The following is a 27,575-nucleotide window of genomic DNA, read 5'->3' as shown; positions in this document are numbered from 1 at the left end:
CCTATAAAGCAACTGCTTCTGAGAGACTTATTACACAGTTCTTTAAGTAAGAAAGCCTGTTTGCTGTTTGCAAAGTCACTGAGACCCTGCACAACAGCTGCAAGAGCATTGTTCCTGGAATTTCATTGGAAAGATAATTTTAATCTGCAACTCATATCTAGGTTAATAAACATGCAATAAGGCAGATACAGGGAAGTTGTTCACTGTATACCTATCTCCTTTTCTTACTGAACATAAAGCATACCGTTATTGAACCTGTTCAATATTAGTTTAATTCTTACTCAAGAAAACCTTGTTCTGCCAGAATCTAGTCATTCTTTCCTCAGCTCCTTTATTGTCTTGCCTGAAGGCACACGTACATGCAACACAAACTTCAAAAGCTAAGACAAAACACCCTACAAAAGACAGGGCTGTAAAGGATGATGGAAATGGTTACAAAAGAAACAAAGCAGGCATAATACAAGTATTCTTAAAATAAAAAAGCAGCATTTATTACAAGATTACAATACATGCCAAAATAAAAGTATCTTTTAAACCACCGCGTATGTTTATAAATTTTATTTACAGGTTTTTCCTCCCATTTTAAAACTAGAATGTTTTTGTATTTGCATACACTGTTAAAAACAACAGTTTAAAAACATGATTCAGGAACAGAAACATACCATGAGGAAAATGGAACGCCGGGTTGAAGTGAAGCCATTCCAGCAGAAGTCAAGAGCGGAGAATGTTTTAACGGTTGAAAATTTAAAATTTTTTAAGAACAAGAACAAAACACTTAAAGACTAGCAATGCAAGCCTTCTTCTCTGTTTTTATAATACCACATCAAAGGTACACAGAAGACCCCAGTGATCACTAGGGAATCTGCCACAGTCTAGTTTTTCCAATCCAATTAAGTCCATACTTCGTGGAATAATATGTCCCTCTTGCGCTGCAGGCCGGAAGTAAACGCGGTCAAACCTCATCTTGCACTTGTAGGGTGCAGCCAGGTTGGTGTTGGAGTGGGTGTCCCAAGTATAGCGGCAGTGTTGAGGTTTACCCAGAAACTCCCAGATATCCATAACATTGTTAGGTAAATTACCCAGTTTAGTAATCTGAAAGTAGAAAGGGGAAAAAAAAAAAAAAGAAAATCTACCAGATACTGAATTCACAAATTTTACCTTCAAAACCAGAACTGAGTTGTCACGGTATTACTGTTTTCTATGAAACACGAGTGGTTAAAAACAAGATATTGGAGACATTTCAAAATTATGGTATTTCTCAGGATATTCTAAAGCATGACCAATTTTTTCTAAATCTAAAACATGTTACAAAATAAGCATTCAGCTCTGAGATTTTAAGGTACGGGGATGAACACTGTGTTCTCTGAAACAATGTCATTCCAGTTCACTGCAACGGAATTTCACAAAAGGGTAAGATGAAACACTGACCTTTTAGTAATAATGCACAAATTTCACTTTTAGTATCAGCAGCCAAAAACGACTTCTAATTTTGAATGTCTCTGTGATGGGGGATTAACTTTAGACTCCCAAAGTCTATTTCTCCAGAGCATCCTCTTCTTTTAACGATTCTACAAGCGCTAATCTCCAAGAATCGGAGAGTTGAGCAAATAAAGATCAGGTTCTCAAAGAGAAAAGATGCTTTTGAAGTCAAAACTTCATCAACTATGACTGCATCTTCTCAGATATAAATATTGCCAATAAAGCATTTTGTTATTGGGGGTGGGAGGCTGGGGGAAGCTCTTCATATAGATTAACTCAGCTATAACAATGGCTTGGGAGAGCCACGCTGCAGCTTCTTAGTCATGCTAGCACTGAATAAATGTTGCCTAACCCTGTTCTGCCTAAGCAGGTCATTTCTCATGAAGACAACAGAAAAGCCTGAGAAGATTTTGTCAGAATACCTTCTCAAAAAACCAAGGTTGCTTATTCCTATTTACCTCACTGTCCCTGAGGTTTGTATCCCCTCCAAATATAACAGTGGTGGACTCAGACTCCTCCTGCATTCTGTTTAACACTATTTGCAGTTGCTTCACACGCTCCTCAGAGTGGTTTTTAGTGCTCTCCAGATGAGAGGTCATAAGACAAAGTTCATTACCAGATATGCTCACCTGTGAGCAAAACAAAGAGGAAATGTTACTATCCACACCATGATAAGAAGTTCACAAACAAAAAATCTAATCACAAAGTAAATTACTGAATGACTGAACTCTGCTTAATATTAGTTTTACATTGAAGAAAAGTGGCTTACAGGAGGATAACAGGCTTTTAGTTTTGTTTTCAGACATTATGAGACTTGAAAATGAAGTACAGGCAGTAATTTATATAAAAGATTTGTTAGTATCAAATGCACCTGGGTTTGCATGTTTGGAGAAGTTTTTCTGCTGTTTGAGACTATCACATAGTAAAGTTAGTCCAGCCTTTCCTGGGATTTTTTGTTTCCAAGTCAGAAATACAGCTGTTTAGTACACACTGACTCACTCACATGCACAACCAAAAGGTTCCTCATCATGGAGGTTGTTGGAAAAGGTATTATCTCATGTTTCAGTAGCTTCACTCTTGATTTCTTCAGCATTATGACAGTGAAATAACCATCTATGTTACCTAAAGAGGAACAGGGAAAGAAATGGTTGAGGATGCATTCTGCCATGCCACACAGAAGGTTCTGAGAGACCTTTTTATTATGATCTGGGAGAATCATGTTAATTTGTAAGATGTACAAAGTCATTAGTTCAAAGTTTCATATTAGCGGTGTGAATTTTTCAGATTTTTTAAAGTGCAAATATTTAAGAAATTACTTATCTATGGCACTTTTTTTGCTACCGTGCTATCAGTCTTTCAAAACGCAGAAGAAATACAAAGGAGACCACCAGACAAGCAAGCTTTTCACATGCATAATTTGCATCAAACTATATCCTGATAGCAAACCAGAAAGTCATTTAAGTGCTTCCTTCTTCATTTTACTCTTTTCATTCCTACAAATGGTCAGAGGTTTTGGCAAGGCAGACAGAGTAAGACCAAATTTACTTTTTCCAGTTTCTGCCTTTCAAAATTGAGGGTTATTTCTTACCTGGAATAATAGTGTAACTGCTTGCTTTCATCTGTAGAAAACAGAGGTGTGGTGGGATGACCTCTTGTAAAAACACAACATCTGGATTGTATCTGAAACAGGCAAGACAAGATTTTAAATAAAGTACTAAAAGGTAGTACTGTTACGCTCTAAGGCCAGGGTTTTCAGGTGCACCTTGTCCTCATCTTTCCAGATGTTGCAGGAATCTGTTTTTTGAACAACGAAAAAACTCTCTCCATCATATTTAGTAGCATGTAGACATATCATCATTGTTAAAAGGGAAGAAATTTATTATTATGGACATGGAACTGACACGGTAACAAAATGCATCACTTCCTTACCTTGATCTTGCACGCATTTGCGCAGGTTTCATACACTACTTACATGAGGAGTTCAACCAAAGCAGCTGCAAAGCAGCTTTGGAACATGTTCTGCAACACCTAGCTTCTCCAGGAGATTCCAACCACCACCTCATTCCCTTACAACAGATTCCCTCAGGTAAATGAGGTCATTGATTTTCTCCAGTCTCATCAATGCCAAGCTCTTTTTATTTCTTAGAGCTATACAATCAGCAGCAGTTTGTGTGGGGCAGCAGTCATGAAAATGATGATTTAGACATGACTTTACAGCTGTCCCTATTTTAGCTACACTGCTGAATAGCCCTGCTCTAAGCAGGTGAAGGACAAACCTAAGGCTTCATTTACAGAAGAAAACTATTGTCATTCAAGGTTAATAAGTGAAAATTGATTTAGTTAAGGGGTTTCTGCTGTTGTAAGAGGAACTTAAAATATCGCTTGTTTAAATAATTTAATTTACACTGATAAATTACTGTATTAAGATAAATCTTGATGTGTGACTGCAATTTGAACAATACTGTTCATTATTAAAATGCTTTTTAAAGCAGCCATCACAAAATATTTAATCTTTGGGATGCTGCACAGGTTCACACCTCTTCCAAGCAGCATAGCAGCTATTTGGGATTTATTAAGTGATTGTATTGTTGCAACTCACATGAAGATAATTTGGGCATCAAGATTTCGTACACAACTGAAACAAGAAGCTTGTCTTCTCCTTTAAAGCAGGATACGTGACAATACAAAGACGAGACTATACTTACAATGTCAGGTAAGAACAGATTCCTCTAGCTCGTTCTTTTAGATTTCCTAGATCCAGCCCATCAATGTTCCAGGTTATCAGTGAGAAGCTGCTGTCATCTTCTTGTTGCCTCGAGTCTGCACTATTGACACTGGCATTACTTGTAGTTGCATCTGCTGTGAGGTCAATACTAAAGAGAGTAAGTAAACACTTGTTTGTCAACATGCATAATACTACTTTTCCTGCAATTACCTCCTTTATCGTCTAAAGAAAAGTGTTTTAGGTGCATCACAACTTATGGGTGCTCACCTAAAACATACCCAACAAATAAGTTAACATGTATTGATCTCAACATAATTTTAAAGTATAGTAACTAAAACATACAGTCATACAGAGTCTTCGTACACAGGCAAGGTAAGTGTTTTATCCTCCTCCTTATGGACAAAGATAACACCATTCTGATTTAAGTTAATCAGACAGTGACCTGTGTAACCCAAAACACTTGACTAATTCAACTCTTGTGATTCATCCCATGCAAGAAGCAGGCTGAGTGTATTAAGTTTTTCAAACCCACTCCAGCATATTAGAAACAAAGAACCGTAGCCAGGACTTGCTCTTATGTGCCCATCTTCGTAGTACAGTGAGATTCTTCCAATTGCTGAGCCCCCTGGGAAAGTACATGTGCAAACTCACCCTGTGACAAACTGATAGTCCTTTTCTTTGGAAATATTTTCCCCAAATCCCACCTCAAAAACACAGGCCTTGCCTACCCTGTTGATTCGATAAAGACTAAACAACACGGTCAAAGTTTGAGTGCCCAGTCTAGCAACTGTTTGCAGACTGTGCTGCTAAAGAGAACCAGACTCTACCTGCTAACACATGGTTGGTACTGGTTTTGGCTGGGATAGAGCTAATTTTCTTCATAGCATACCGTGCTGCATTCTGGACCTGTGACCAAAATAGTGTTGATAACACAGGGATGCATTAGCTGTTGTGAGCAGTGCTTACAGAACGTCACGGTGTTCTCTGCTTCTCCTGGTGTCCCACCAGCGAGTGGGCTCGGGTGGACAAGAGGCTGAGATGGGACACAGCTGGGACAGCTGACCCCAAATGACCAATGGGATATCCCATACTATACAACGTTGTGCTCAGCAATAAAAGCTGGAGGAAAGGAGAAGGAACAGAGAATGTTCAGGGTTACAACGTTTGCCCTCCCAGGTAACAGTTATGCATGATGGAGCCCTGCTGTCCTGGAGATGGCTGAACACCCACCTGCCCATGGGAAGCAGTGAATGAATTCCTTGGTTTGCTTTGTTTGTGTGCATGACTTGCTTTACCTATTAAACTGTTTTTATCTCAACCTACAAGTTTTCACACTTTCACCCTTCCAATTTTCTCCCCTACCTCACTGGGGAGAAGGGAGTAAGGGCCTGTGTGGGGCTGAGCTGCCAGTTGGGGTTAAACTACAACACTGATCCAATGTAAATTTCTTGAATAAAGGGAAAGTCTGCAACAAAATGCATTAAATGTTATAGCTAAGACAAGATAAACTACATTTTGGCAAAGTTGGGGTACTAGGATTTTGGTTTTAATCACAGAATTTGTATGCACACATGAAAATAAGGCCTGGAACCAAAACAAATCTATTCCCTAGAACTTAGTACTGGTTTTGTACTTGGTGCTGCATAAACAACATAAGATCCCACTACCATGCACACATAATCTAAACTGAACAGAAAAAGAAAAGCAGACAAAGGAGAAGTGGCTAAGGGATATTTAAGTAGGCAGGTAAGGTGGTGTATGCCTCCAACATTTCCATGATGACTTTTTGTATTTGTTCTGTCACCTGAAGGACTATGAGATGAAATATAAAGCCTGTGCAGTCTGCAGTGAACTTTCCCCAACTGGGACGTCTCCAAATAGTCCTCCCTTCCAACACATCCTGCATACAACAGCTCAACACAGAGCCCACGGTGCAAAGACAGACAGAGGCTGGAAAACAAAAATGGGCTGCCAATTTGATGCGGACATATTCTGACTCAGGATGGACTATAGACCAATGCTAATGTTCAGTACGCCTGTGTTTTTTCATACACAATAACAGCATACCTGGTTTTGCTTGATATGCAAATACAGCTTATTCCTAACAAAGATCACAAAGGCTCTTCTATATAACATGCAAGTCTGTGATAAGTAAATCTACAGGAAAAAAGCTTCCCTTGGGACTGTGAATGGCAGGGATCTGTAAAAGTTCAATTCCATGTGCCGTTCCATACCCTTGGTATGCCCAACCAGTATGCTCTGAGATCACCAGTGTAAAACACAGATCCTGACTTACACAGGTACATTTAGCAAGGTGTGCAGGTATGTGTCAATTTTATTTCTAGAAATATAAATATGCATACACCTAGTAGATGATATATGCGCACAGTTTACACATATACAAATGTGTATGGGTACAGTAGGATCTGCCTCTGTATTACTGCAAACGACACGACCAAGAACAGAAAATGACTTTGTCCCTTCCCCAAAAGGCTCACAATCTCCTAGCCCAGAGTCAGGTGGCTGAAGCACGCACCCATAGGAAGAGGCTGAGGGAGCTGGGGTTGTTCAGTCTGGAGAAGAGGAGGCTGAGGGGAGACCTTATCACTCTGTACAAGTACCTGACGGGGGGATGTAGAGAAGCGGGGGTCGGTCTTGTCTCCCAAGTCACAGGAGATAGGACAAAGGGAAATGGCCTCAAGTTGCACCAGGGGAGGTTTAGATTGGATATTAGGAAAAAATTCTTCACGGAAAGGGTTATCCAGCATTGGAATGGGCTGCCCAGGGAAGTGGCTGAGGCACCCTCCCTGGGGCTGTTCAAGACAGGTTGACATGGTCCTCAGGAATATGGTTTAGTGATTCTTTATTGCTTATTTCTTATTTATTTTTTTTGTCAGTTAGGTTGACTAGATGATCTTTACGGTCCCTTCCAACCTAGACTACTCTATTCTAAGTGGGGTCTGTAAGTCTGACAGCCTCTCAAAGGGGCTGCCCATTCCCCTCGAAGAGGGGAGCCTTGTGGAAGCTGCATGGAAACATAAACCTGAGGCAGGGGAACTACCTGCCTCACCACATGTCCCAGGTGCGAGGCCGGGCGGGGGAGAGCAGCGCTGCTCCCCAGGAGGGGAACGCCACGACCCTATCACCCCCCTCCCCGCCCCGGGGGTCACCCACCAGCTCCCGGTCCCCGTGCAGGCCGGCGGCACCTCCCCTGCCGCCTCCTCCTTCTCCAGCGGCGGATCGAAATAGGCGTTCAGCGCCCTCTGAAACACAAGAGGCAGGTGGCAGGGATAGAGGGCTGCCGGGGCAGTCCCGCGTCCCCCCGGGCCGCCGCCCCCGGGCCTACCTCTATCTGCCAGTCGTTGCTGGCCAAGAAGCGTCGTGCCACCGCCGCGTCGCTGCTGGTGATGGCGGCGAACTCGGAGCACAGCACCTTCCTCCGCTTGGCGAGGTGCAATGCTTCCTCCTCCTCCTCTTCTTTCGCTTTTTCCTCCTCCTCCTGCCCCGCCTGCGGGCACCGATCCTCCTCCTCACCATCATCACCATCCTCCTCCTCCCGCCGCCGCCGCCTCCCCGCCGCCTCCATGGCTACCCCGGAAGGCCGTGGGGAAGCCCCGCCCGCTGGGGTTGGCGTTCCGGGGCGCCAACTGTCTGTCTGTCTGTCTGTCTGTCTGTCTGGGTGGCCGCCGGCCGGGCAGGCAGCATGGGGTTCACGCTGGAGAGCCTGAGGGAGGCCATGAAGTACATGGTGGAGTCGCAGGGCTTCGACCGGGTGCTCCGCAAGGTACGGGCGGGGCGGGGGCGGCCCTTAACGGCACCAACGGCTTGTGAGAGGGGAGGCGGCGGCGGGCCGCTCCAGGTGGGGCTGCTCGTTTAAAGGCCGCTTTTCCCCCAACCCCCGTCTCCCAGAAGGGAGTTGAGTGAGGTGCCTTCCCCCACCGGGCCGGGCCGGGCCGGGCCGGGGCAGGCCGAGGCCTGCGGTGCGTTCTCCGGGCCGCCATGGCCCGGCCTGGGACCCCTCGGGAGCCCGGCCGTGCAGACATACCCCTCTTTATCCTTGGATTCGGGATTTCCCGGCAGGGGTGTGGGGCCGTAACGCATGGTAGAAAGCACAGTTGTTATTCGATAACTCTTTAAACGCTAAAGCTGCCTTCCCGTACCCCTGTGAAGACAAGGATTGTGCTGAGTAGCTTTCCACGAGTTATTTAGTAACTAATAGTCACCCCTTCTTAATACCTGTGGCTAAGCCAACTTTCAGGACTGGGAAATTATGAAAAAAAACCTGTTACACCTCTCTGTTTAAAAGTAAAAAAGTAGCTCGTTATAACATCTGACATTTCACCTTGAAGTCAGACCAAAAACATGAGCACCGAAGTGCCCTAACAAGGCTCAGTATGAAGAAATGTATTTGACTGGTACGACTCACTTAATGCTACATTATGATCAAAAAAAGTTGAAATGACGTTACAGTGTCGTCTGAAATTGTGTAGTGTGCAGTAGTGTGGCTGGTGTGTCCTTGAGCTCCTGGGTAGAGTGGTCCTGTGAAGCAGTATTGGTGTTCCCACCAACTTTTGCAGCACTGGAATTCTGCATTTGATTTCCATTTATTTGTGCAACCATGACATGGAGAGAAGCAGTAAATACATCTAAGGAAACCAACCGTTTTAAAATGTATGTGGTTTGCATTGTAGAGGAGCAAGCAGTGCTTTCACTGACAACTCCATGATACAGTAATTTAATAGAAAGTAACTATTTGCAAAGCAACTACTATTATTTTGTTTCCCCAAGACATTTTGGTCTGATATATAAAAAAATATAAAGGTTTAAGTTCATGAAGTTCATTTATTTATAAAGAGTCCAATTAGTTCTTAGTCACTTCCTTACTGTGGTAACTTTACTGTCCTTCACCTTAAAATCTGACTAAGTGGAGAACAAATGCAACATTTCATCCCATAAAGGAAAGGGGCCTTGGGAGACAAGCTTCCTACCTTGCTCTGAAATACTTTCTGACTTTTTCTGCAATCTCTTTCTAGAAGTATGATGCCATTAGCACAATCATCATAACAGTAAAAGTACAGTTTTGTTTGAATTTAAAGCGTCTGCTGTTTTTCTGGGAGATACCTGAAGCCCTTCTTACCTTAATTAAATATGACTCAAGACTTTTCCTGTACTGGAAGAGACGGATTTTAGTCTGAAACTTTTCAGCTCCAGCATCAGACTTTGTTTCTGGTTTAATTCCAATATGGTATCTACATAGGGCTTAACGACTGTGGGTTTTAAAGCCCTTTCTCCAAAGAAGTAGTGCATCGCAGTAGTGGCTGGAAGCAGAATCAGCATAATGTTCACCGAGACAGAGGCACAGGAGGACAAGAACAGAAGGGCCATGAGAAAAGAGGTACAGACTAGCAGCTCTGGCTGTGTAAGTCCTGGAAGCATTCACATTCTGAACTATTTTTGTCAAGGAGAGCAGGCAGCTAGTGCCAGATCAGAGCAATGACAAGTGAAACCAGATGCTTTCCTTGCCTTGCTGATGGATTAGAGCACTCCCTGACGGGACTGGAAGCCATCTGCTCCCAGTGTCAAGCGTCAGTGAAGTCCTCATTGGAAATTCTGTCAGAAACTTAAACTTTCCGTCAGCGCAGCACAGCATGCCTGGTTTAGGACTTGGGATTTTCATTGATCAAGGTGCTATTTTTGTATTAAGACACTGCCTTGGCAATTTCCCCTCTGCTTAATTCCAGCTTTTCCCATTCGTAGTTGAACTGTGTACTACATCACCATTTATCTTAGTATCATTTCTCTGCAAAATTTGAATAAACTTTGGCCTGTCAGAAAGGGACACTGCTGAAACTGAGCTTTTACACTGCATTGTAAATAAGCAATAGTGAAACTGGAGACATTTCAATCTTAATTTCTGTTAAGACTAAAAGACGCAAGTCAGCTCAGCTGATATGATATGGAAACATTTAAGTTAAAAAAACTTTGTAAAAAAATCAGAAAATTAGTAGGAATTATAATAAATATTATGCCCACATTTCACTTGTGACAGTCTAAAGGTACTTCAAAGTGTTAGTTGTAGGTGTAAATACATATGCTGAACTGATCCCGGTTACACAACTGCTTTCAGATTTTCAGTATAGTGGTATATTAACTGAAGAAACTTGAAAAAAATATTTTAAAATACCGAAATGCAGTAACTTCCTTGTCTCAAAAATCCAGCTTCTCGTCTTGGTTACAGGGGGAAGCACAGTACCATAGATGTACGGTAATTTTCTATTTAATGCTGAAATAAAAGCATATATGCAAGTCATGATGCTGTAATACAGTGTGATGCACCTGTAGATACTTCTACCCAGGAATATGAATTTCAGTTCAGGAAGGCCAATCTGATTAGCATCTACAGTGCTCATTTCAAGATACTGATTTTTACTGAGGTTGCTGTACTATAGTGATTAATGAATTACTGCCAGTTACGTTTCCATTTGGTGAGCTAACAAATACACCTTCGCAACTGTAGTACACACAGATAGTCAGAGCAGTTTTGTTTTCCTTCCAATCTGGCTTTTCAGTCACAGATTAAAGCAAAAGGCAGATTGAAGAATGTTGCTCCTAAGCAATTCCTGAGAGCACGGCAAGTATTGAAGTTTTATTAAACTGTTGGTTTAAACATTTATCTGCACTAGAAGTACAATTTTTTCTAAGGCAACGATCTTCTGCTCAGAGTTTATGGAAATACCTAATGTGACAATTGAATTGCTGTATTTTCCATCTTCTAATTTGTCTCATAAATCCAGAATTAAACAAGATTTACTTTCAGTTTTATTCAGGGCGGTATCGGGTGTTGGTACTGTCATTAAGCTTTTTATTCCTTTTTTGGTTGGACAGATGAAACTTCTTTCTGCAACTCCTGGAAAAGTTGTTTGTGAAATGAAAGTAGAGGAGGAGCATACAAACAGAGGTGGCACACTACATGGAGGCTTGACAGCCACACTTGTGGATGTGGTGTCAACAACAGCGTTGCTGTACACAGAAAGAGCACTGCCTGGGGTCAGTGTGGACATGAACATCACGTAGGTATCACCCACCGTGGTTACCAGAACTTTTCTTCCCCTAACACGGTACTAACTCCATTGTACTTCAATTCTGTGCTGTAGTACTCACTTTAAAAAGGTGTTTTCTTTTTCAGAAGTCTTGTTTTGGTAAATTAAGGGGGGATTGCATTTAAGGATATTGCTGTTTGGTTGCAAAATTCAAGTTGGACTTTCTTAAGCTTTTATTTGTTTATTAAGAGACGGTACCTATTCATTCATAGAATATAAAGGGATGTTCATGTGGTAAATTTTAGTCTTACGATATTGGCTCAACTTCTGGTTTTGCCTGTGAAGGTATGTTAGAATGTGTCCTCAGACGCCAAAATCAAGCAGGGTTCTGTAAACCCTTTTTTAGTATCAGTCCATAAAATGTTAAAGCAGGAAAAATATTAAAAGAGTAAACTGTTAGCTCTGTTGCATGCTCACGTAGACCTTGAATTACAGATTGAATTGAACTTCTCACTGGAGGAAGATTCCTTTGCTCCAGGTCATTTGAAGGTAGTTTTATACTGAAAATAGTTCCTCCTATAATGCAAATTTAAAGCACAGTGTCTATCAAAAAGAAAAAAAAAGCTCTTCCAAGACCAACTTCTTTGATCATGCTATTATAGCTTGTCAGCTTTGCTTCATTACTTTTAATGAAGAGATTATGACTGGTTGGAACTAAAGTAATCCTACTTGGAATAACTTACACAGAGCATTAAAAATCTTGGAAAAGTAACTCATCAAAACTGTCTTAAAAAAAACAACAAAAAAACCAAACCCAAACTTTACAAGCGTGCAGGGAGTGATCTCTATCTTTACCAGGTTCTCTCTTTTACCCCCCAACACCTTGTGATTTCTCCACTGAGCAGGTGGGACTGGATTATCTATTTAAGCTTTATACTACTTCTGTCATAACCAGGAAATTACTGGAAATTAAAACCCGAAATTCTCCTATGATTATGGTTGGGTTTTTTCCCTACAGCAGTATCACAAGAGGCCAACTTCTGAATTATTTACACTGTCAAGTATGCCTACCTAATTACAAGCCCCTACAAGGGCTAAAATCTTAAGAAACTGCTATCTCTGGCGGTGATCCAAAGTGATTGAGTAGCATAACCTTTAGGAATTGTTATTTGAAGCAGTATTAATAGCTTTGTTTAACCCAGACTACTGCTTTCATTGAACAAGTGATATTGGATGTCAAATATTGCTATAATACAACTTTTTCCTTTTGGGGAAAGAGCTTTTAAAAAAGTTATCCCAAGAAGGCTATTTCAGTAATGGAAAGAACAGAGAGAGAAACAGAGAAACCTTTTTTTTTTTTTTTTTAAATCAATAGAGGATCAGAAGCAGCCTCTGAGAATGATCCAAGATTGAAACCCTGCCCCTTGTCAACTGATGGGGTTTGTGCTACATCAGCATTAGGCGTGACTGACATACTTTTGACATGGTGTCATGTATAAAAATGGACTGGTTGATGAAATTTATCTCAATAAGATTTATATCCAGCTGTTGTATATTCTCCTCTGTAATTCCCACATTTGAATATTGTTCCCTTACCTCAGCTCATGGTTGGATCATATTGCTCCTAATTCTTTCCAGGCGTTTTGTTGGGGAATTTCTTCCTATTCCCTGGAGAGTGTATATTAAAAGCAGAGCCTCCTACTCACTTACATAAAAAAAGAGAGTTATCTAATGAATGGAAACAGCATTAAACCTGGGAAGTTTGAAGGCCTCCCAGATTTCCATGACTTTTCTCTGACCGGAGTATGGGAAGCAGTTAACCTATGCTTAGATTCCATGTAGAAATGACCTTCCAGAGCCTTTGTAACGGAGACATTTTGCAGCTGAACCAGCCAGACTGGTTTAGAAAGGCTGTAGGGATCCAGCAGTGACTGAAATAGGACTTAGAGCTGAACTTTTAACTGAGATCTTTGATACCCGATTGTTTCTCTTCCAAAATGGAGCAGAACTTGGTTCCTCAGAACCAAGCCAATGGGTGTCTTTCTATCCTCCGTTTTCTCAGGGAGCTCTTGTACTGAATTACCATTGCAGAACACAGAAGAACTCAAGGACTTCTAAGAAGTGGGGATTTGCAAGCAGGCAGTTACAGAGAGATGTGTCTTTTTTTTTTTTTTTTTTTTTTTTTTTTTTTTTTTTTTTTTTTTTTTTTGCTAATTCCCTTCATGATAATCTAAAATGCAGGACTATTCTTGGATTTGTGCTCTGTACAGCCTCTTACCCTGTTCATTTTGTTCTTCATTGAAGATATACTTCTGCTGCTAAGATTGGAGAAGAGATACTGATTACAGCTCAGATTTTGAAGCAAGGAAGAAATCTTGCATTTGCCACCGTGGATTTAACAAATAAGGCGACAGGGAAGTTAATTGCACAAGGTAGACATACCAAGTATCTAGGAAATTAATATAAGAAAGTAATTTAAAAAATTATAATGTTGGGCTTAAGAAGATTTTCTCACTTATGTAATAAGACATCATCTGCACAAAGTTATGATAGTCTGTATGAAGTGAATTAGTCTCACTCCCATAATAAACGAACAAATTTCTTGATTACCATCAAAATTGCTGCAAGCCTGAAACTGGCACTTATTTTGGGATGAGCAACAGAGTGTGACAGCACGGGGATGCGTCTATTATTTTCTTTTCATCAATGCAGCAGAAAGAGCCCTAGGACCAGCCATATGGTTTAACAGCATGACAGTGTTTTAAGAGATCTCTGTTTTCCTTGCCTGTGGTGTCATCATGTGACAAAGCAACCGTGTCTTCAGGCCCATCACCGTCACGTTCAAACACTGTGTACAGTTAAAAACTAACCCACTTGTTCTGTGAGATGGTAGTACAGAGTTACTGTAACAGTGTGTGAAACCGGCTTCAAAGTGTAAAGCAGGCCAATACAGAATGTAATTTACTGATGCTGTAACAAATTCAAAATTATGCAATAAAGCTTTCTGAAACTACCTTTTTAAAAATGACTTGATAGTTTTGTGATATCTCTGCACTGAGTAAAAGCTTCTGAGCATGGAGTGGTTGAGAGAGGCTGTGGTGGAACCCTTATACACGAATTCACCTGAGATTTCATCATCATCTCCTTGTGATTCCTGAATGTGAACAGGCAGTTACATCACCAGGGCTTTTCACCTCTACCTACCTGAAGTTCTGGCTATATTTGTTTAAAAATCATCAGCTGAGAGTTAAGAGACATACCTAAATAAGTTTGGTGAGCCTTTCATCAGGCAAAGGCTGTTGATTGTCTGACTTAGGTGTGAGTGTGGTAGTTAAGCTGCTGAATTAATTCATCAGCTGAAGACTTGTCTCCTCATGCACTGCTGTGGGCAGGTTTAACTGCTTTCTTCAGATCTTGGAAAGGCTGTCACACTGTAATAAAAACAGTGATGCTACATTTCCACATTTACATAAACCATGACCTTAGTTTTTCTTCTCTAGTGGGAGATTTGAAAGTTAATCTACACTCATAAAGGGCACTCATAATTCTTTTTGTCATAGAAATTGACTCACTGTTTTAGTGATGTGAATTTTGTGATTAAATGTGCAGTAGGGCATTTTTTGTGCATTCCTAAACCTAAAGAAGTAATTTCCAGTGAGCTGTGACCCCTTCATGCAGACTGATTTTCAGTATGAAGTATATTGGAAATCTTTCCAAAATTACTTTCCAACGAGTGATATAGCTGATAACTTACACTTCAATGGAAGTTCTCTAAAAAAAAATAAAAAAATACCAGCATGTATTTTTGCTGCGAGCTTAGAACAGCTGTTTGTGGTACAGACAGTCTCAACAGAAGCTTTTTCTCTAATGCTGCCTCAGAAGTACACAGCTTACATGCCTGTGGCTAGTTGAACTTTTGGTAGCCTTCACCTTGTAAGAGGTCAAGGAAATAGAAGTAAGGATTCAAACAGCTCCCCAACTATGATAAAGCCACCCCCCTCACTGGAACACAAGAGTGCCTTTGACTGTTATCTGAAATAAAAGGCAGAGGATGACAATGAAGGAGGTGCTGAATTCAATACGTGCCAGAAGATTCAGAAAGCTCTCAGCTGTGTGTGCTGGGACAACCCTGTCCTGCTGTAACTCTCCCACTGCAATGTAACATGGCTTCCCTCATCAAAGCCAGCTGCATGGGGAACCTGCCATAGTTAAGTGGTCTCATTCTATCACTTACCGTTTGTCATATCTACATAATTAAAACTGAAGAGTGCCCAGGCAAATTAAGAGTGGCAAACCTCAACATAGAAACAACAGTATCCTCCTGTTCCCATTCCAGCCTGGCAAGGACTATTGCAAGCTGAGAGAGAAACAAAAAAAACCAACCCCTTCCTGAAGTAACAAGTGAATTCTCTTCTCCCTTGTACCAGACTATTCAACACAGTATTTTAGTGCTGCCTAATTAATTAGAAAGAGGGACATCATTAATATGCAGGCCAGTTATTTTAGAAATGGTTCATTAAAGTGCCTATTTTAAGGCAACCTTGTGTGTTATCCCTCCAGCAGCAGCAGCATGCCGACCTCATAATTTATTTCACACTTGGAGATGATTGTCAAAGTAACTGTCACCATTGAGCTTGCTTAATGATTTGGGAGTAAAGATTTGGGAGTAAACTCAAACATCAGACTTAATATTTGGAAGTGTTCTTTACTCGTTTTGCCCTAACCTACACGTTGAAAAGCCTGTATCTTACCTGAGTCTGAAGGAAGGGAAAACAATCACCGCAGTAAGGACAAATGGCACATGGTTCCACCTGGCAGCAGAACAAAGAGATGTCCTGTGGGGCTGACCTGGTTCCATCACCACAGATTTCAGCATAATTCCCTTGCAAGCAAGCAAATAAAGTGACTTGATGAGATCACCTTTGAGTCTTAGTAGTATACCAGATTACATACCCAGTAACTGACAAATATCTGTAAGATCCGTATCTTACAGCTGCAAATGAGAATCTCCATCCCATGTTGTGCTGGTTTGCTTGGTTTGGGGTTTTTTTAATTTTTTTTTTTTTTTAAACACACTAAGCACCTAAACCATACTTCCTTAGTGTCTCGAGATCTGTCCCCCTGGAGGGCCACACTTTTCATACCGTGTTATGTGACAAGTTGTGGAACAGTTTGTTGCTACTAGTGAAAGTAACTGAAGCTTTTCCACTTCGTGCATCAGCCAAGCCGTGTTCACGTCACTACTGGTGCCCAAATGCACTCACACTGACAGCCAGGTACTTGCACCATGGTGGGACTGTGCATTGCAGGTCCCTTGAGAAAATGAGGAATCCGAACCAAATCCACTGGCATTTAAAACCCAAGAATCCAGATACTAATCAGGGCACATAACGATGGCAGATTAAGGTGCTGTGAAGAGGGGTGTAGTCATTCAGGATTCCAGCTCTCGGGAAGAAGCAACTCGTCAGTGATAAACTGGGGAGAGGAGAGGGTAAGGAAGGACATCGCTGCTGAAACAAGCGTTAAACTATCAGGACTCCTGGCTGGTCTTTCAGCTTGAGCCACCTGTCACAGGGGTCTCATGGCTGAGCTGCTTTACCTCGGTTACTCTGCCAATTTAATTACAAGCTAGTTGGTTTACAATTCTCGAATTGGCAAGCACCACCACCTAAAGGGGAGGGGGGGAGGAGGGGGAGTAGGGAGAATTAGGCTGTTAAGTAACTGTTCCCAACAGCAGTTCCGTTCAGCTTCAGTGACTGGCTCCGAGCCACTGCCAGGGCATATGGAAGAATTTCCAACTGCCTTTTATCACTAACCATTTTAGAATTCTCTATCTGCAGAAACCATTTAGCTAGTCTAAAGAAACCCCCAAACCCTTCCCTTACCTCGCTGTCCATGGGAATGAAGAAAAAAACCACTCTGATTCCTATTTTGCTACCTAAGAGTCCGGGGATAACATGATGACCGTTACTACCTTTGTGACCCTGTAATGTACTCACTGAATGACTGTTATTAGCAGATCCCCTGGTCCCAAGCTGCCACGGTTGTTGGGACACTGCAGAATATAGTTATGGCCTAACCCAGCACAAATCACCTGCAAGCTCCAATCCAACAAGACACACTGGCTATCCTCCAGAAAAAAAAAAAAAACACCACCAACAAAAAAAACCTTACCCAAGCCACCAAGCCTACTTTTGTTCACCAGAACTGAACAACTTTTGTTCACCAAAACAGTATGTGGGGCTGTACTACTGCAGTAAGATTCTGGACCTTTTCATTTCTTTTACTTAAAAGCAGTAGCTGCTTGAACAGATTTTAAAATCTATTTCAAGAGTCCAGAAAAGCAGCTTGTAGAGTGGGTGCTCTAGCATGCAGTAATTGTGCTCAAATTAAGAGACCTTTCCATATGTAAATCCTTTCCAAGCAGAAGTAGGTCATAGATGTCTTCAGCCCTAAAAAGCATTTCAGTCAGCCATGCAGAACAGAAATTAGGCTTATCAACTTCGCTTGCTCCAGTTAACCTGTAGAGCTGATGCACTCCTCCACATCAGCCTCGGGAACTCCCAGCTGCAGTGCCCAAATGGGAAAGCAGCACCCACTTCTGTAAATGGACCGTGTTTTCCTCCTTAGTGTTCCTGACAGCAGAGTCCATCTGTACTCCAAGAGCACCGCACCAAGGAAGATTTAAACACCAAACTGCTAGAAAGCACCCAGTCCCTGTGCACCACAGCAGGGCAAGAGCTAAGGGAACTTCCAGTTCCACCACAGAGGCACTCTCTGCTCCTTTTAACTCGCAGTCATGCTGCTCTCCTGCAGCAAAGCAAAGCAGTCTGGCAGGTACAAAAGACATCAGCGACAAGCTGAGGCCTTGCTCTCACACCACCAGCACAGCATCAAGTGGTACAGGTGCAAACAAAGGCCAAACCTTACAGAGAAATGTCCTTTTTCTGTGCTAATGACACTAAGGGACAAGTAATAACTATTGGCCTTATGGTCTGGGAAAGGGTGGTTCGTATGTAAAGATTACTAATATGAAAAGCTCATTTATTCCACAAAAGGAGTGCTAGAATAAACACCACTCAGGCTAGTGCCATGCCTCAAACACCCATGCTAAACTTAATATTTGTACTAGCAGTTTTGTCCATCTCGCCATGTTTTTGGTAACAATCAGGCAATGGAAGAAGCCTGACAAGTGAAGGGAAACTACAGCCATGTACAGGCTATGATATTTAAGTAGTTATCTCCTCACCGTCTCAGAAACACCTGACACAAGCTTCCCTTCACCAGACACTTCACTTAGATGCAAGACATTTAATGGGCCTCTGTCAACTTCATTTTGCTGCCTCCAATCCCTGCCCCATTCACACTTGCCAAGTTCACATGACAAACCCTCAAGCAATAGCCTGCTAAAACTCCCATATTCAGGCAAGACATTAAGTGTATTTCAGTTCTAGGTATTAGTATATCCAAAGGAGTCACAGAAGTAGCCGAGAGCAGGTAATAACCAAAATTCTGTCTTATACAATAGGCCATTTTGTATTTAGAAACAGCTCCACCGAACAAACTAATGAGGCTTGAAGTCACACACTGTGCTTTGTAAACATTAGTTTTGTGAGAGAAAACTTCTAAGTGTAGCCTACCAAAAAGTCACTAAAGTGATATAAAGAGGGCCTGAACCCAAAAGCTATTGTAAACTGCTCCCACTCGCTTCTGAAGGGTGCTTTGCTGAAGTAACTTGGAAGAACATTCTGAGATTGAACTAGAGGTGCCATGGAGATTTGAATTTCATCTTTTCCCTCGAAAGTCATCATGTTGGAGAGCCACCTTTCAAAGATGCCAAATGATTTAAGAACAAACTCTCCTACACTCTCTGAGATTCTCATGCTCTGAAGCCTGTTGTTCCCCTTCATCTCCCTCTCCACCCCAGCCCAAGCTTACACAATGCAGATGGCTATCAACTCAATCCGATAGCACAGCAAAAGCATAACATTCGTTACCTGGGCAAAATAGACCACATTTACCAAAATTAGTATTATACAACTATGTTCTCCCAAGAAAGCACAGTATTTTTTAACTCTGGGATGACTGTCACGAGCAACAAATGGGTAGCCTGCGTGTCTTTATGCATCCCAAACAAAACTAGAAGAGTGATTACAGGGAACGGGTTGTTCCCTGTAATAGAAAGAACTAAAGCTGACACTTAAGAAGCATTGTACACAGCCACACTCAGGCCAACATCTTGAGGCTTCTTTTAAGAGAAACCAGAATGAAGAAAAACAAAATTACTAATGCAAGAACTACTGAGTCAGTTGGTTTGCTAACCAAGGTAACTATGGCCTTATTCTCACTACTGTGAGATGATGTCCAAAATGACAAATTAAGAAGAAAACAACAGGATTGCACTTAGGAAGCAAAATCCAAATTTATGAAACTTCAGTGATCAAGACCCTACAAAACCCATCTCAAGCTTCCTGTGGACACCTGGTATTACATGTTGCAGGCCATTCAAAGAGACACAAATTTAGCCAGGAAATTTTAAGTACTATTAGCAGGTTATTAAATATTCCAGAAAGTCTTGGCATCCTGTAGAGCGGCATTTTCAAGGTATTTCTTTGTAATTTAAGACATTTATTAATGTGAAGCTGCAGATTTCAGGTGACGTTTTTCTAGGGTGCTCCAGTTTAACCTGTAGGACCTTATGACCAAAGAACTAAACATATCCATGTACCAATACAACAGTATGCTAATTTGATTATTTCTGACAATTACTTTGCAGAACAAACATACTGCCTGCATACTTTAATAACACCTTTGCCACTAATCTTGTTAATCTCAGTACCACTTTACAGTCTATACATTTTCGGTGTTTGCAATGGGCAATACTGTCAAGATGTAGGACACTACTAGAATTCAATTCATAAAATTTGCATAAATAAAGCCAGACATCTTTCACCTAATTTATTTAAGTTCCAATTTTTTCCAATTCCAAACAAAAGCTAAATACAAGTTTTAAACAGGTAAGCACTAGTTTTATCCAAAGGGAGCAGGCTTATGCAGTTTTACTCCAGTAAAGTACTCAACCCTTAAGCAGAGCCTTCTTTGTCATCAAAACTATACAGTAGTCTTCCTTTTATCATTGCACAATCTTAAAATGTTCTGTCAGAACCAACTTTTGACACTCCAAACACTATTTTACATTGTTTTATAATGTCTATTCCAAAAGAAAAAAAAAACCTCAATGGGTTTTCCATAAGAAATGTTTTAGAAACCAGTATTTCCTGCACAGTTCTCCTGCAAGTTTACAAGTCTCAACTCTCAAGAAAAAATAATCCTCTACCAACATTGTTTCTGCAGCTATTATTTAACTTTATTTTTAGCTGCTTTAGCGACTTCAGACTCCAGGTCTGCCTCATCTGTATAAATGCATCCAACTGAAAAGAATACTTTCATACAGTTATACAGCAACTTGGGGAAAGAGATCCAAAACAAAAGTGCCAGTGAACTTAGACATGGCCCAGCAAAATAAAAGAGGCAAAAAATGCCTACACATTAAATGAGATGCTTTTTTTTTTTTTAAAAGAAAGATTTCTTTCCCGCATTTACTTCCTATTGTAATAGCCACTTTTCTGTTCATCAAAATGAATGATAGTGCTCTTTGATACAATCATTAACAGCAAAGCTATAAGGCTTTTATACCCGTTACATTCACTTCTCACCCTCCAAATACTGATGGTTAACATTATAGATGTTAGGGGGCATGACCAGCACAAATGGGAACACCACCACAAATGATCACCTTGTGCCTTCAGATACGTTTGTTTCAGTGTACAGTCCCTTCATTTCACATTTTAGGAAGATGCTGATGCAGTGCAGAAGTGTGCAGAGCACCCTCTCTTTCACAAGGTCCATGCAGAAAACATCTAAAAAAAATTGTAAAGTTCTGAGATACAAATGATAAAAAAAATCCAGGATGATCAAGTTTCACAATGTATAGTGTTCTGAACATGAGTCCATTTTCTTCTAAATTCTGAAAGAATAAAGTGGTGAGAAAAGTGAAAAATCCACTGCTGCATTCTGTGATCTTCCCCATTTTGCTGGCCAGTACCTTACTCTGGCATGTAAGGACGGAGGTGATCCTCTATGGTACCAACCGTCCAGTGAGTGAGCTGCTCCTGTGGCAGGTACAGGCAGATGCTGCATAACTTGAAGATTGTGGCTTTGTTTTTTGGAGTCTAGAGGCAAAGAAAACCCAAAGAAAATCTATTAAACATGAACGTTAACTCAAGACTAATAGGCAGACCTCCATCAGATCCACCCCAATCATTAGCTTGCTGCTGCTTGTGGAGGAACATACACATTTAAAAGCCAGTTTCATCTGTATAAACAGCCTAAACTCAAAATTAGCCCATGACCTCTAGTGCCTAAAATATTTTCCTTATTCTGTTCATTCTTAACATGAATCATTTCTGTAATATCACTTAAATTAAGCCAATGTTCTAATTTTTTCAAAACATTTTGTAACTCACTTGATTTTTAATACAATAACATTAAATTAATTTTATATGAACACATCTGTGGCCCATAGCTGGTCTTTGCATGTGAGAATCCTATTTATAACATAAGTTGCCTCTGAAACTGCTGAAACGCAAGCACGGCTGCATGATCAATTTTTCTATCAGAGTATTTTGCAATAAAATCACGATGTTCCTAAGAAAAAGCATTTTATGATTAAAACACACTTCTAAAAAGAGGGACAAAATAAGCTTACCTGCAAGTGCTGTCTGTCAATGAAGAGAAACACTGACTGGTTAGGGTTGTTGACAACAATTCCAGTCTTGTCCTTTCGGCTCAGAACATGCAGAAACTGTTTTTCATAGTCACCGTGATGAAATTCAAACTTGGCCTGTGTTGTTTGAGGGAGAGGAACAAAATATTTGTGAAGCTAAAGCTCACATTTAACCAATTAACTTCTGTCAATCTGGGGCTTTACAACCACTTTTGTTTCTTTCCTCCTCTCTTCTATGAAAAGCAGAAAACGGGGACCACAGCAACGATGACACATTTGAGTCCTGGCAGAATTTAAAGAATTCCCTAGTTTTGTTCTGCTGACGCTGACATTAGTCATTGCAATGACGTATTAATAATTCAAAGGTACAACTTAACTGCATGTATAAAACCAGATTTAGCTTGTTCTGTCAGAACATCCCTGTGCATTAACAATATGCCTCATTTCCTTCAGTAGCTGCCTATGACTGCAGAACCAGCACAGAAAATACATGTAACTGTACAAAAATCGGGATGTAAACAGCTGAAGCTAGCTACTGAAAAAAGTCTAAAATGTTTGAAATTTATCTCAAGTAAAATTATAATGCAAAAATTCCATCCATCCCAGACCCTTTTTCATCTAAAAAAATACAGCTACTTGGGATACTCACAGAACCTTAATGACACAATCATGTTTAGACAAAGATTCGATTGTACTAAGAACCACATCTAATTCACTTCATACTAAGGTCCTTCAGTCACTTAAATTTGGAAGCACTAATGTAACAGTGCATAAAGACAGGAAGCAGAAATTGGCACTCAAAACACTGACCATATCAGCTTATCGGTTAAGAAAAGAGCATATATATCCTCCCCTCCAGGTGTAAGTTACTTATTGACATTAAAAAACAAAAACAAATACCTGAACAGGCCTAAAGGGTTCATCAGATCCCTTCCACCGAGAAAACAGGAGACAGACTATCTTCTCAATATCATTACGAGGCCAAAGAATGAAGTCCATCTCCTGGGTACAGCCGATCACATCCTGTAAGTAGTAAAGTTCTGTACTTAACACTCCTTCCATTAGTCGAAGATACAGATATCTATACAGGCACGTAATTTAAAGGTGGCACTTATTACTATGTTGGTGTAATTTTCCTTTTGTATTACTCATAGCACAGCTAAAATCCTCCTTGCCTTCCACTGAGTTTTAATATCAGTATCCAGTTCCTATACATTCCAGCTTTATGGGAACGTTAGCAACGACTGACCATTTCCCAAGATTCATAAAGCAAAACCACCTAGTCGTACAGCAAGTTACAAGAATTAACACACACCTACTAAAAGACAATGATAACAAGATGACATAATTCCCAAGTCATATATGAATGAGACAGATGAAAGGTAAAGCTTGAGCACTACGCATTTAAACACCATTTCAGAATACATATGCTGTTACCCTTTAAACCAGACCCCATAAACACATGCCCTCAGAACCCTCGTGCAACTGAAGAGTTGAGAAAACAAAAACAGCAGGACTAGCCTTAACACTTAGAAAAGCACAAGTGCTGAGAACAAGCTAAAATTCATCAAGCGTAAAAAGTAACTTTACCCTGCGCATAGACTGGTAGCGGGGTGCGTGAAGCTGCACTACATCCTTCTGCAGAAGCTCTAAGGAACTTTCCAAAGAATAGCTGGAATCCCGCACACCTTTCAGGATATTTTCTTCATAATTATTGGTCATGACTGGTATCACTTCAGACACTTCAAAAAGCGCTGACTTTTTCTTCTAAAAAAAGCACAGGTTACATTAAGATTACAATCCTTTCTAGTCAATTATAGAGAACAGTTTATTTCAGAATTTATGATTGTCTGTTAGCATTCATGTATAAAGCACACATCACAAGTTAGGATTTTGACAAAAATCACACATATTGGCATGCAAAATTTTATAAATTAAACAATCAATCCAACGACTTTTTATAAAAAGTTGAACGTGGTTTTGTTTGTAGTCTCCAAAGATACAGATTTACATGCCAATCTTGCAAACAAAGTCTTGATCTATTTAAAAACTACACGACAGACAAAGCATGTTTTATCAAATAACCCTCCACACCCCCAGCCAGAACATACACAACAGGAAACTATTTGCTGACCAAGCTAAACTCCTACTTATAGCAAGCAAGTACTGGGTGGACATCTTTGCTGTCACAGAAGCAACTTTTATAGGATTTAAAACAGGCATTTGCAATGAATTTCTACAAAGCAACTAGAAAGTAGAATGACTGCTCCAACTAAAACCATTAGTCATGTCATCTAAGAAAATCTAATTGATATCACTGCTTAAAAATTCATATTTCTCTTTATTACTCTGAGACAGTACCAAGAAATTACATCCCACTACATCCATCTCTGTTTGCACTAGAAATGATGAACAAAGGCAAATTCAACTTAGGAATTTCAAGGAAACTTTTCCATGAAAAAATGTTCAAAGAACAGAGTCTTCATTAAAAACCAGAACTATTACAGCTAATGCAGACCTATACAACTGAAGGGACTGAACAATTTCAGTGTTCATTTCCTGCATTATGTACTCTGTTGCCATTTGCTTCCATCTTGACTTCCTCATCATTTGTTCAGCACATTCACTTACTATAAGCACCTATTTTTCCTCGCCTTCTGTGGGAGGAAACTCTCCTACAATTCCAGGTTCACAGTCAGCTTTAGAAATACCACCCTGGCCCAGATGCACAGCATCCAGCAGCAGCAAACAAGGCAAACAAGCTAATGAAGACTTCCTCCTTCCCCTTTCTGCTCCCTTTCAAAATGGTAACAGCAGTTTCACAAATGCCTGCACATTTGGGCCATTTCAATATCGCATTTTGTGACTCCTCCCCTCAACTGCCAGGTTTTCCCTTTTGCTTCAACCAGATAACCACAGTAGCTTTAGCAATCACTCCAGCCTGGTGTCTCTTCTCAACTGTTCATAGCCAACAATTATGCAATTCAGACCTCCATGAGGCTTACTGAATTACAGTATTACCTTCTATAAATATTTACCCAATATAGAAGTTATCAAGTAAACATTTTATGAGGCACTGGCACCCTCTGCATTACAAAACTACAAGCATACGAAAAGCAAAAACAACAAACATTAACTAAGTAAATATTATCGCAGTTAGCAATTAAAAAAACATTAAAAAGTCAATGGAATCTATTAAAGATACACCGTAAGACGTGATCAGGCAGCAAGATTTCGCACAGTTACCATGCATTGCAACAGACAACACAATAAGAGAGAAACATTAAAACCACGTTACCTTGTCTTTGAACACAAAGGCAATGTACATCTTGAAGTCAAACTGGTCAGCTAAAGATTCTTTTTTCTTTCTAAGCTGAGCACGAAGTCTGTTCAGAGCTTGTTTCTTCCGGGAGTTTGGGTCCCCCATTTTGTAACAAAGGTGGTACTAAAGCCTTTGGAAACTGTCGCTAAACTATGGGCACCTTTTCATAAGACTCAAGTACAACAGAAACAAGTCGTTTTATTCCTGCTAATACGACTGAATAGATAAAACGCGAATGTAACCCAAAACCGCACCTCAGGCAGTATTTTACGAGAATGTCGTATTTGATGGGTCAAGAAACAAAGTAAGTAGTTGTCCAGCCATGGCTAGACAAGAGATTTTATGATAAACCAAGAAAAAAAAAACTAAGAATTTTGAAGAGAAAAATTTGAACAGTTTAGCCGCAGGAATAAGTGGGTAAGAATGAAAAAAAAACCAAACAAAACCAACCTTATCACAATTTATGTGTACAATAAAAAGCAACTGGCACAAGCCCAATCCATGGGGGGGTATTTTTGCTCTGCTTACAAAAAAAAAAAAAGAAGCTGAAATTACAAATTGCGCTTTACCCCAGCCAGATTCATGACTCTACTGATTATTATTCTCAGCTTTCCACTATTGCTATGTTGCCCGTCTTTTTTTTTTTCAGAATTATTACACTTGGTGGACAGCAGAGAAAAGGGTGCAAAGGAGGAGTGCACATCCTGGGAGATAGGTGATTTCTCTGCCAACAACAAAATCAACTACAGACAACACAGTGCTGGTTTGCAGGGGAGCAAAGAGAAAAAACAGCGGAGTCATTTCCAACTTCATCCTGCTCATCATCAGGCACATCATTGCCCTGAGGCTACTGCTGCCAAAGAGAAGAGGGATCATGATGGCCATAGACGAAGGGCGGGCAGGGGTTCAAGGGACAGTATTATCTCACCTAGAGACTAAACACCCAAAACAGTGCCCCAAACCCTGGCTCCTTACTGGTGGGAGAGCCCTACATCCCCCGACACCTCACACGCTCCCTGGGCTGCTGATCCCCCGGGGAATCCTCCTCTCTCTGCTGCTGCTGTGTTCCACAGCGAGCAGGGCTAGCCCAGGCTGTGCATGGCCAATGCTTTTTGCTTCTCCTTAGGCCTCTCTCTCCAGGAGACGGCAGAGGCTGCAGCGGGCGGCCTGGGCCCAGGGCGGCGGGACGGACACCCGCAGTCGCACGGCCTCTCCCCTCTCACTTCATGGTCACGGCTCGGAAAACATGGAGAGCTTCGCTCCTGCTATTCCCCCAAAATGGGTTTTCGCTGTCAAAATTTTTTTTGGTGAGGTTTTTCTGAACTGCAAGCCTAGGCTGCAATTTTAAACCTCTAAAACACCCTCCCCCCCAAAAGCAAATCCCCAATTATCAGGTTATTTTTTTCCTCTCTCCAGACATTTTTCCCCCCCCACACCAGGTGTTTGATTAGTCGGGGTTAGAAGTTTTTTAGGTTAGCAAATTTGTCTGACCAGGTTAAGAAGAGGGGAAAAAGTATTCCCCCTTCCTCTCCTGACAAAAAAAATAAAAAGAGATAAAAAAAAAGGAAAACAAAAAAAAAAGGAACCCCTGCTGAAACTTTCCCCTCAAACTGAAGCAAGAGACTGAGAGACTCAGACGAGAGGCCGAGACCGTGGCTCACTCGCTACCCGCAGCCGGCGGGCGCAGGAGGAGCAGTGGAGGCGGCGGCGCTGCTAGCAGCACGGAGAGGAGCCATGTCAAGATAAAGCCACGAAGCCGCGGAGCCCCCCCATCCCTGCCGCAGTGGACACGGTGACCGGGCCGCCCGCTCTGCCGCTGCTCGGCCCCAACCTGGTCCCCATAGTCTAGCTCAGCGCCCCGGTGCCGGGGAGTGGGGAAATGGTGGCGGAGAGAGGAAGAGGAGGAGGAGAAGGAGGAAGAGGCGACGGCGGCAGCGGAAGGAGAAGGAGGAGACGGCGGCGGGTCCCTGCGCTAGTGGCTCCTACGGAGGTCGGCGGGCATAGAGATCCCGGAGCGGCGGCGGAGCAGGACGGGGACGGCCGGAAGGAGGATGGAAGGGCTGAGGAGAGCCTCTCTTCGCCCAAGCGGTGCCGGGACGTCCTCGAAGGCGACGGCCAGGAGGGAGCGTGAGCGCCTCGGTCTGCGCCTGTGCCCCGTCAGGGAGGGAGCGCGGAGAGGAGCTGCGCGGCCCGCACCGACCTCGCAAAATGGCAGCGCCTGAG

At 41.5% G+C, this 27,575-nt stretch overlaps 3 protein-coding genes across 7 annotated transcripts; 1 reads left to right on the top strand and 2 right to left on the bottom strand.

Annotated features, from left to right (window-relative positions):
* Nucleotides 1–466: 466 nt before the first annotated feature.
* Nucleotides 467–22,147, bottom strand: TDP2 (tyrosyl-DNA phosphodiesterase 2). Of its 4 annotated transcripts, XM_014938501.1 has the most exons (8): nt 22,013–22,147; nt 21,041–21,164; nt 15,996–16,055; nt 4,185–4,352; nt 3,068–3,159; nt 2,483–2,601; nt 1,938–2,108; nt 467–1,092 (listed from the first exon to the last, which is right to left on the bottom strand). In XM_014938501.1, the coding sequence occupies exons 2-8, from the start codon at nt 21,151–21,153 to the stop codon at nt 811–813; spliced, it is 1,005 nt and encodes a 334-aa protein (XP_014793987.1). In that variant the 5' UTR covers nt 21,154–21,164; nt 22,013–22,147; the 3' UTR covers nt 467–810. The 4 variants fall into 4 exon arrangements, with proteins under 4 accessions (XP_014793987.1, XP_014793988.1, XP_014793986.1 ...); XM_014938502.1 differs by lacking the exon at nt 22,013–22,147 and having other exon boundaries at nt 15,996–16,126; XM_014938500.1 differs by lacking the exons at nt 15,996–16,055; nt 21,041–21,164; nt 22,013–22,147 and adding exons at nt 7,379–7,467; nt 7,551–7,817.
* ACOT13 (acyl-CoA thioesterase 13) lies at nt 7,789–14,272 on the top strand. The gene is made up of 3 exons (XM_014938506.1): nt 7,789–7,988; nt 11,090–11,274; nt 13,549–14,272. The coding sequence occupies exons 1-3, from the start codon at nt 7,908–7,910 to the stop codon at nt 13,703–13,705; spliced, it is 423 nt and encodes a 140-aa protein (XP_014793992.1). The 5' UTR covers nt 7,789–7,907; the 3' UTR covers nt 13,706–14,272.
* Nucleotides 11,405–27,575, bottom strand: LOC106885972 (chromosome unknown open reading frame, human C6orf62). 2 transcript variants are annotated; one of them, XR_001411547.1, is made up of 7 exons: nt 25,329–27,575; nt 23,621–23,797; nt 22,931–23,053; nt 22,013–22,147; nt 21,041–21,476; nt 15,996–16,126; nt 11,405–11,820 (listed from the first exon to the last, which is right to left on the bottom strand). XR_001411547.1 is itself a non-coding variant. In XM_014938505.1 (5 exons), the coding sequence occupies exons 1-5, from the start codon at nt 25,455–25,457 to the stop codon at nt 21,351–21,353; spliced, it is 690 nt and encodes a 229-aa protein (XP_014793991.1). In that variant the 5' UTR covers nt 25,458–27,575; the 3' UTR covers nt 19,863–21,350. The 2 variants fall into 2 exon arrangements, 1 of the variants encoding a protein (XP_014793991.1); XM_014938505.1 differs by lacking the exons at nt 11,405–11,820; nt 15,996–16,126 and having other exon boundaries at nt 19,863–21,476.

The sequence above is a fragment of the Calidris pugnax genome, unplaced genomic scaffold, assembly GCF_001431845.1.
Source record: "Calidris pugnax isolate Ruff unplaced genomic scaffold, ASM143184v1 scaffold13, whole genome shotgun sequence".
NCBI classification, from domain to species: domain Eukaryota; kingdom Metazoa; phylum Chordata; class Aves; order Charadriiformes; family Scolopacidae; genus Calidris; species Calidris pugnax.
This window is presented reverse-complemented; position numbering and strand designations above follow the sequence as displayed.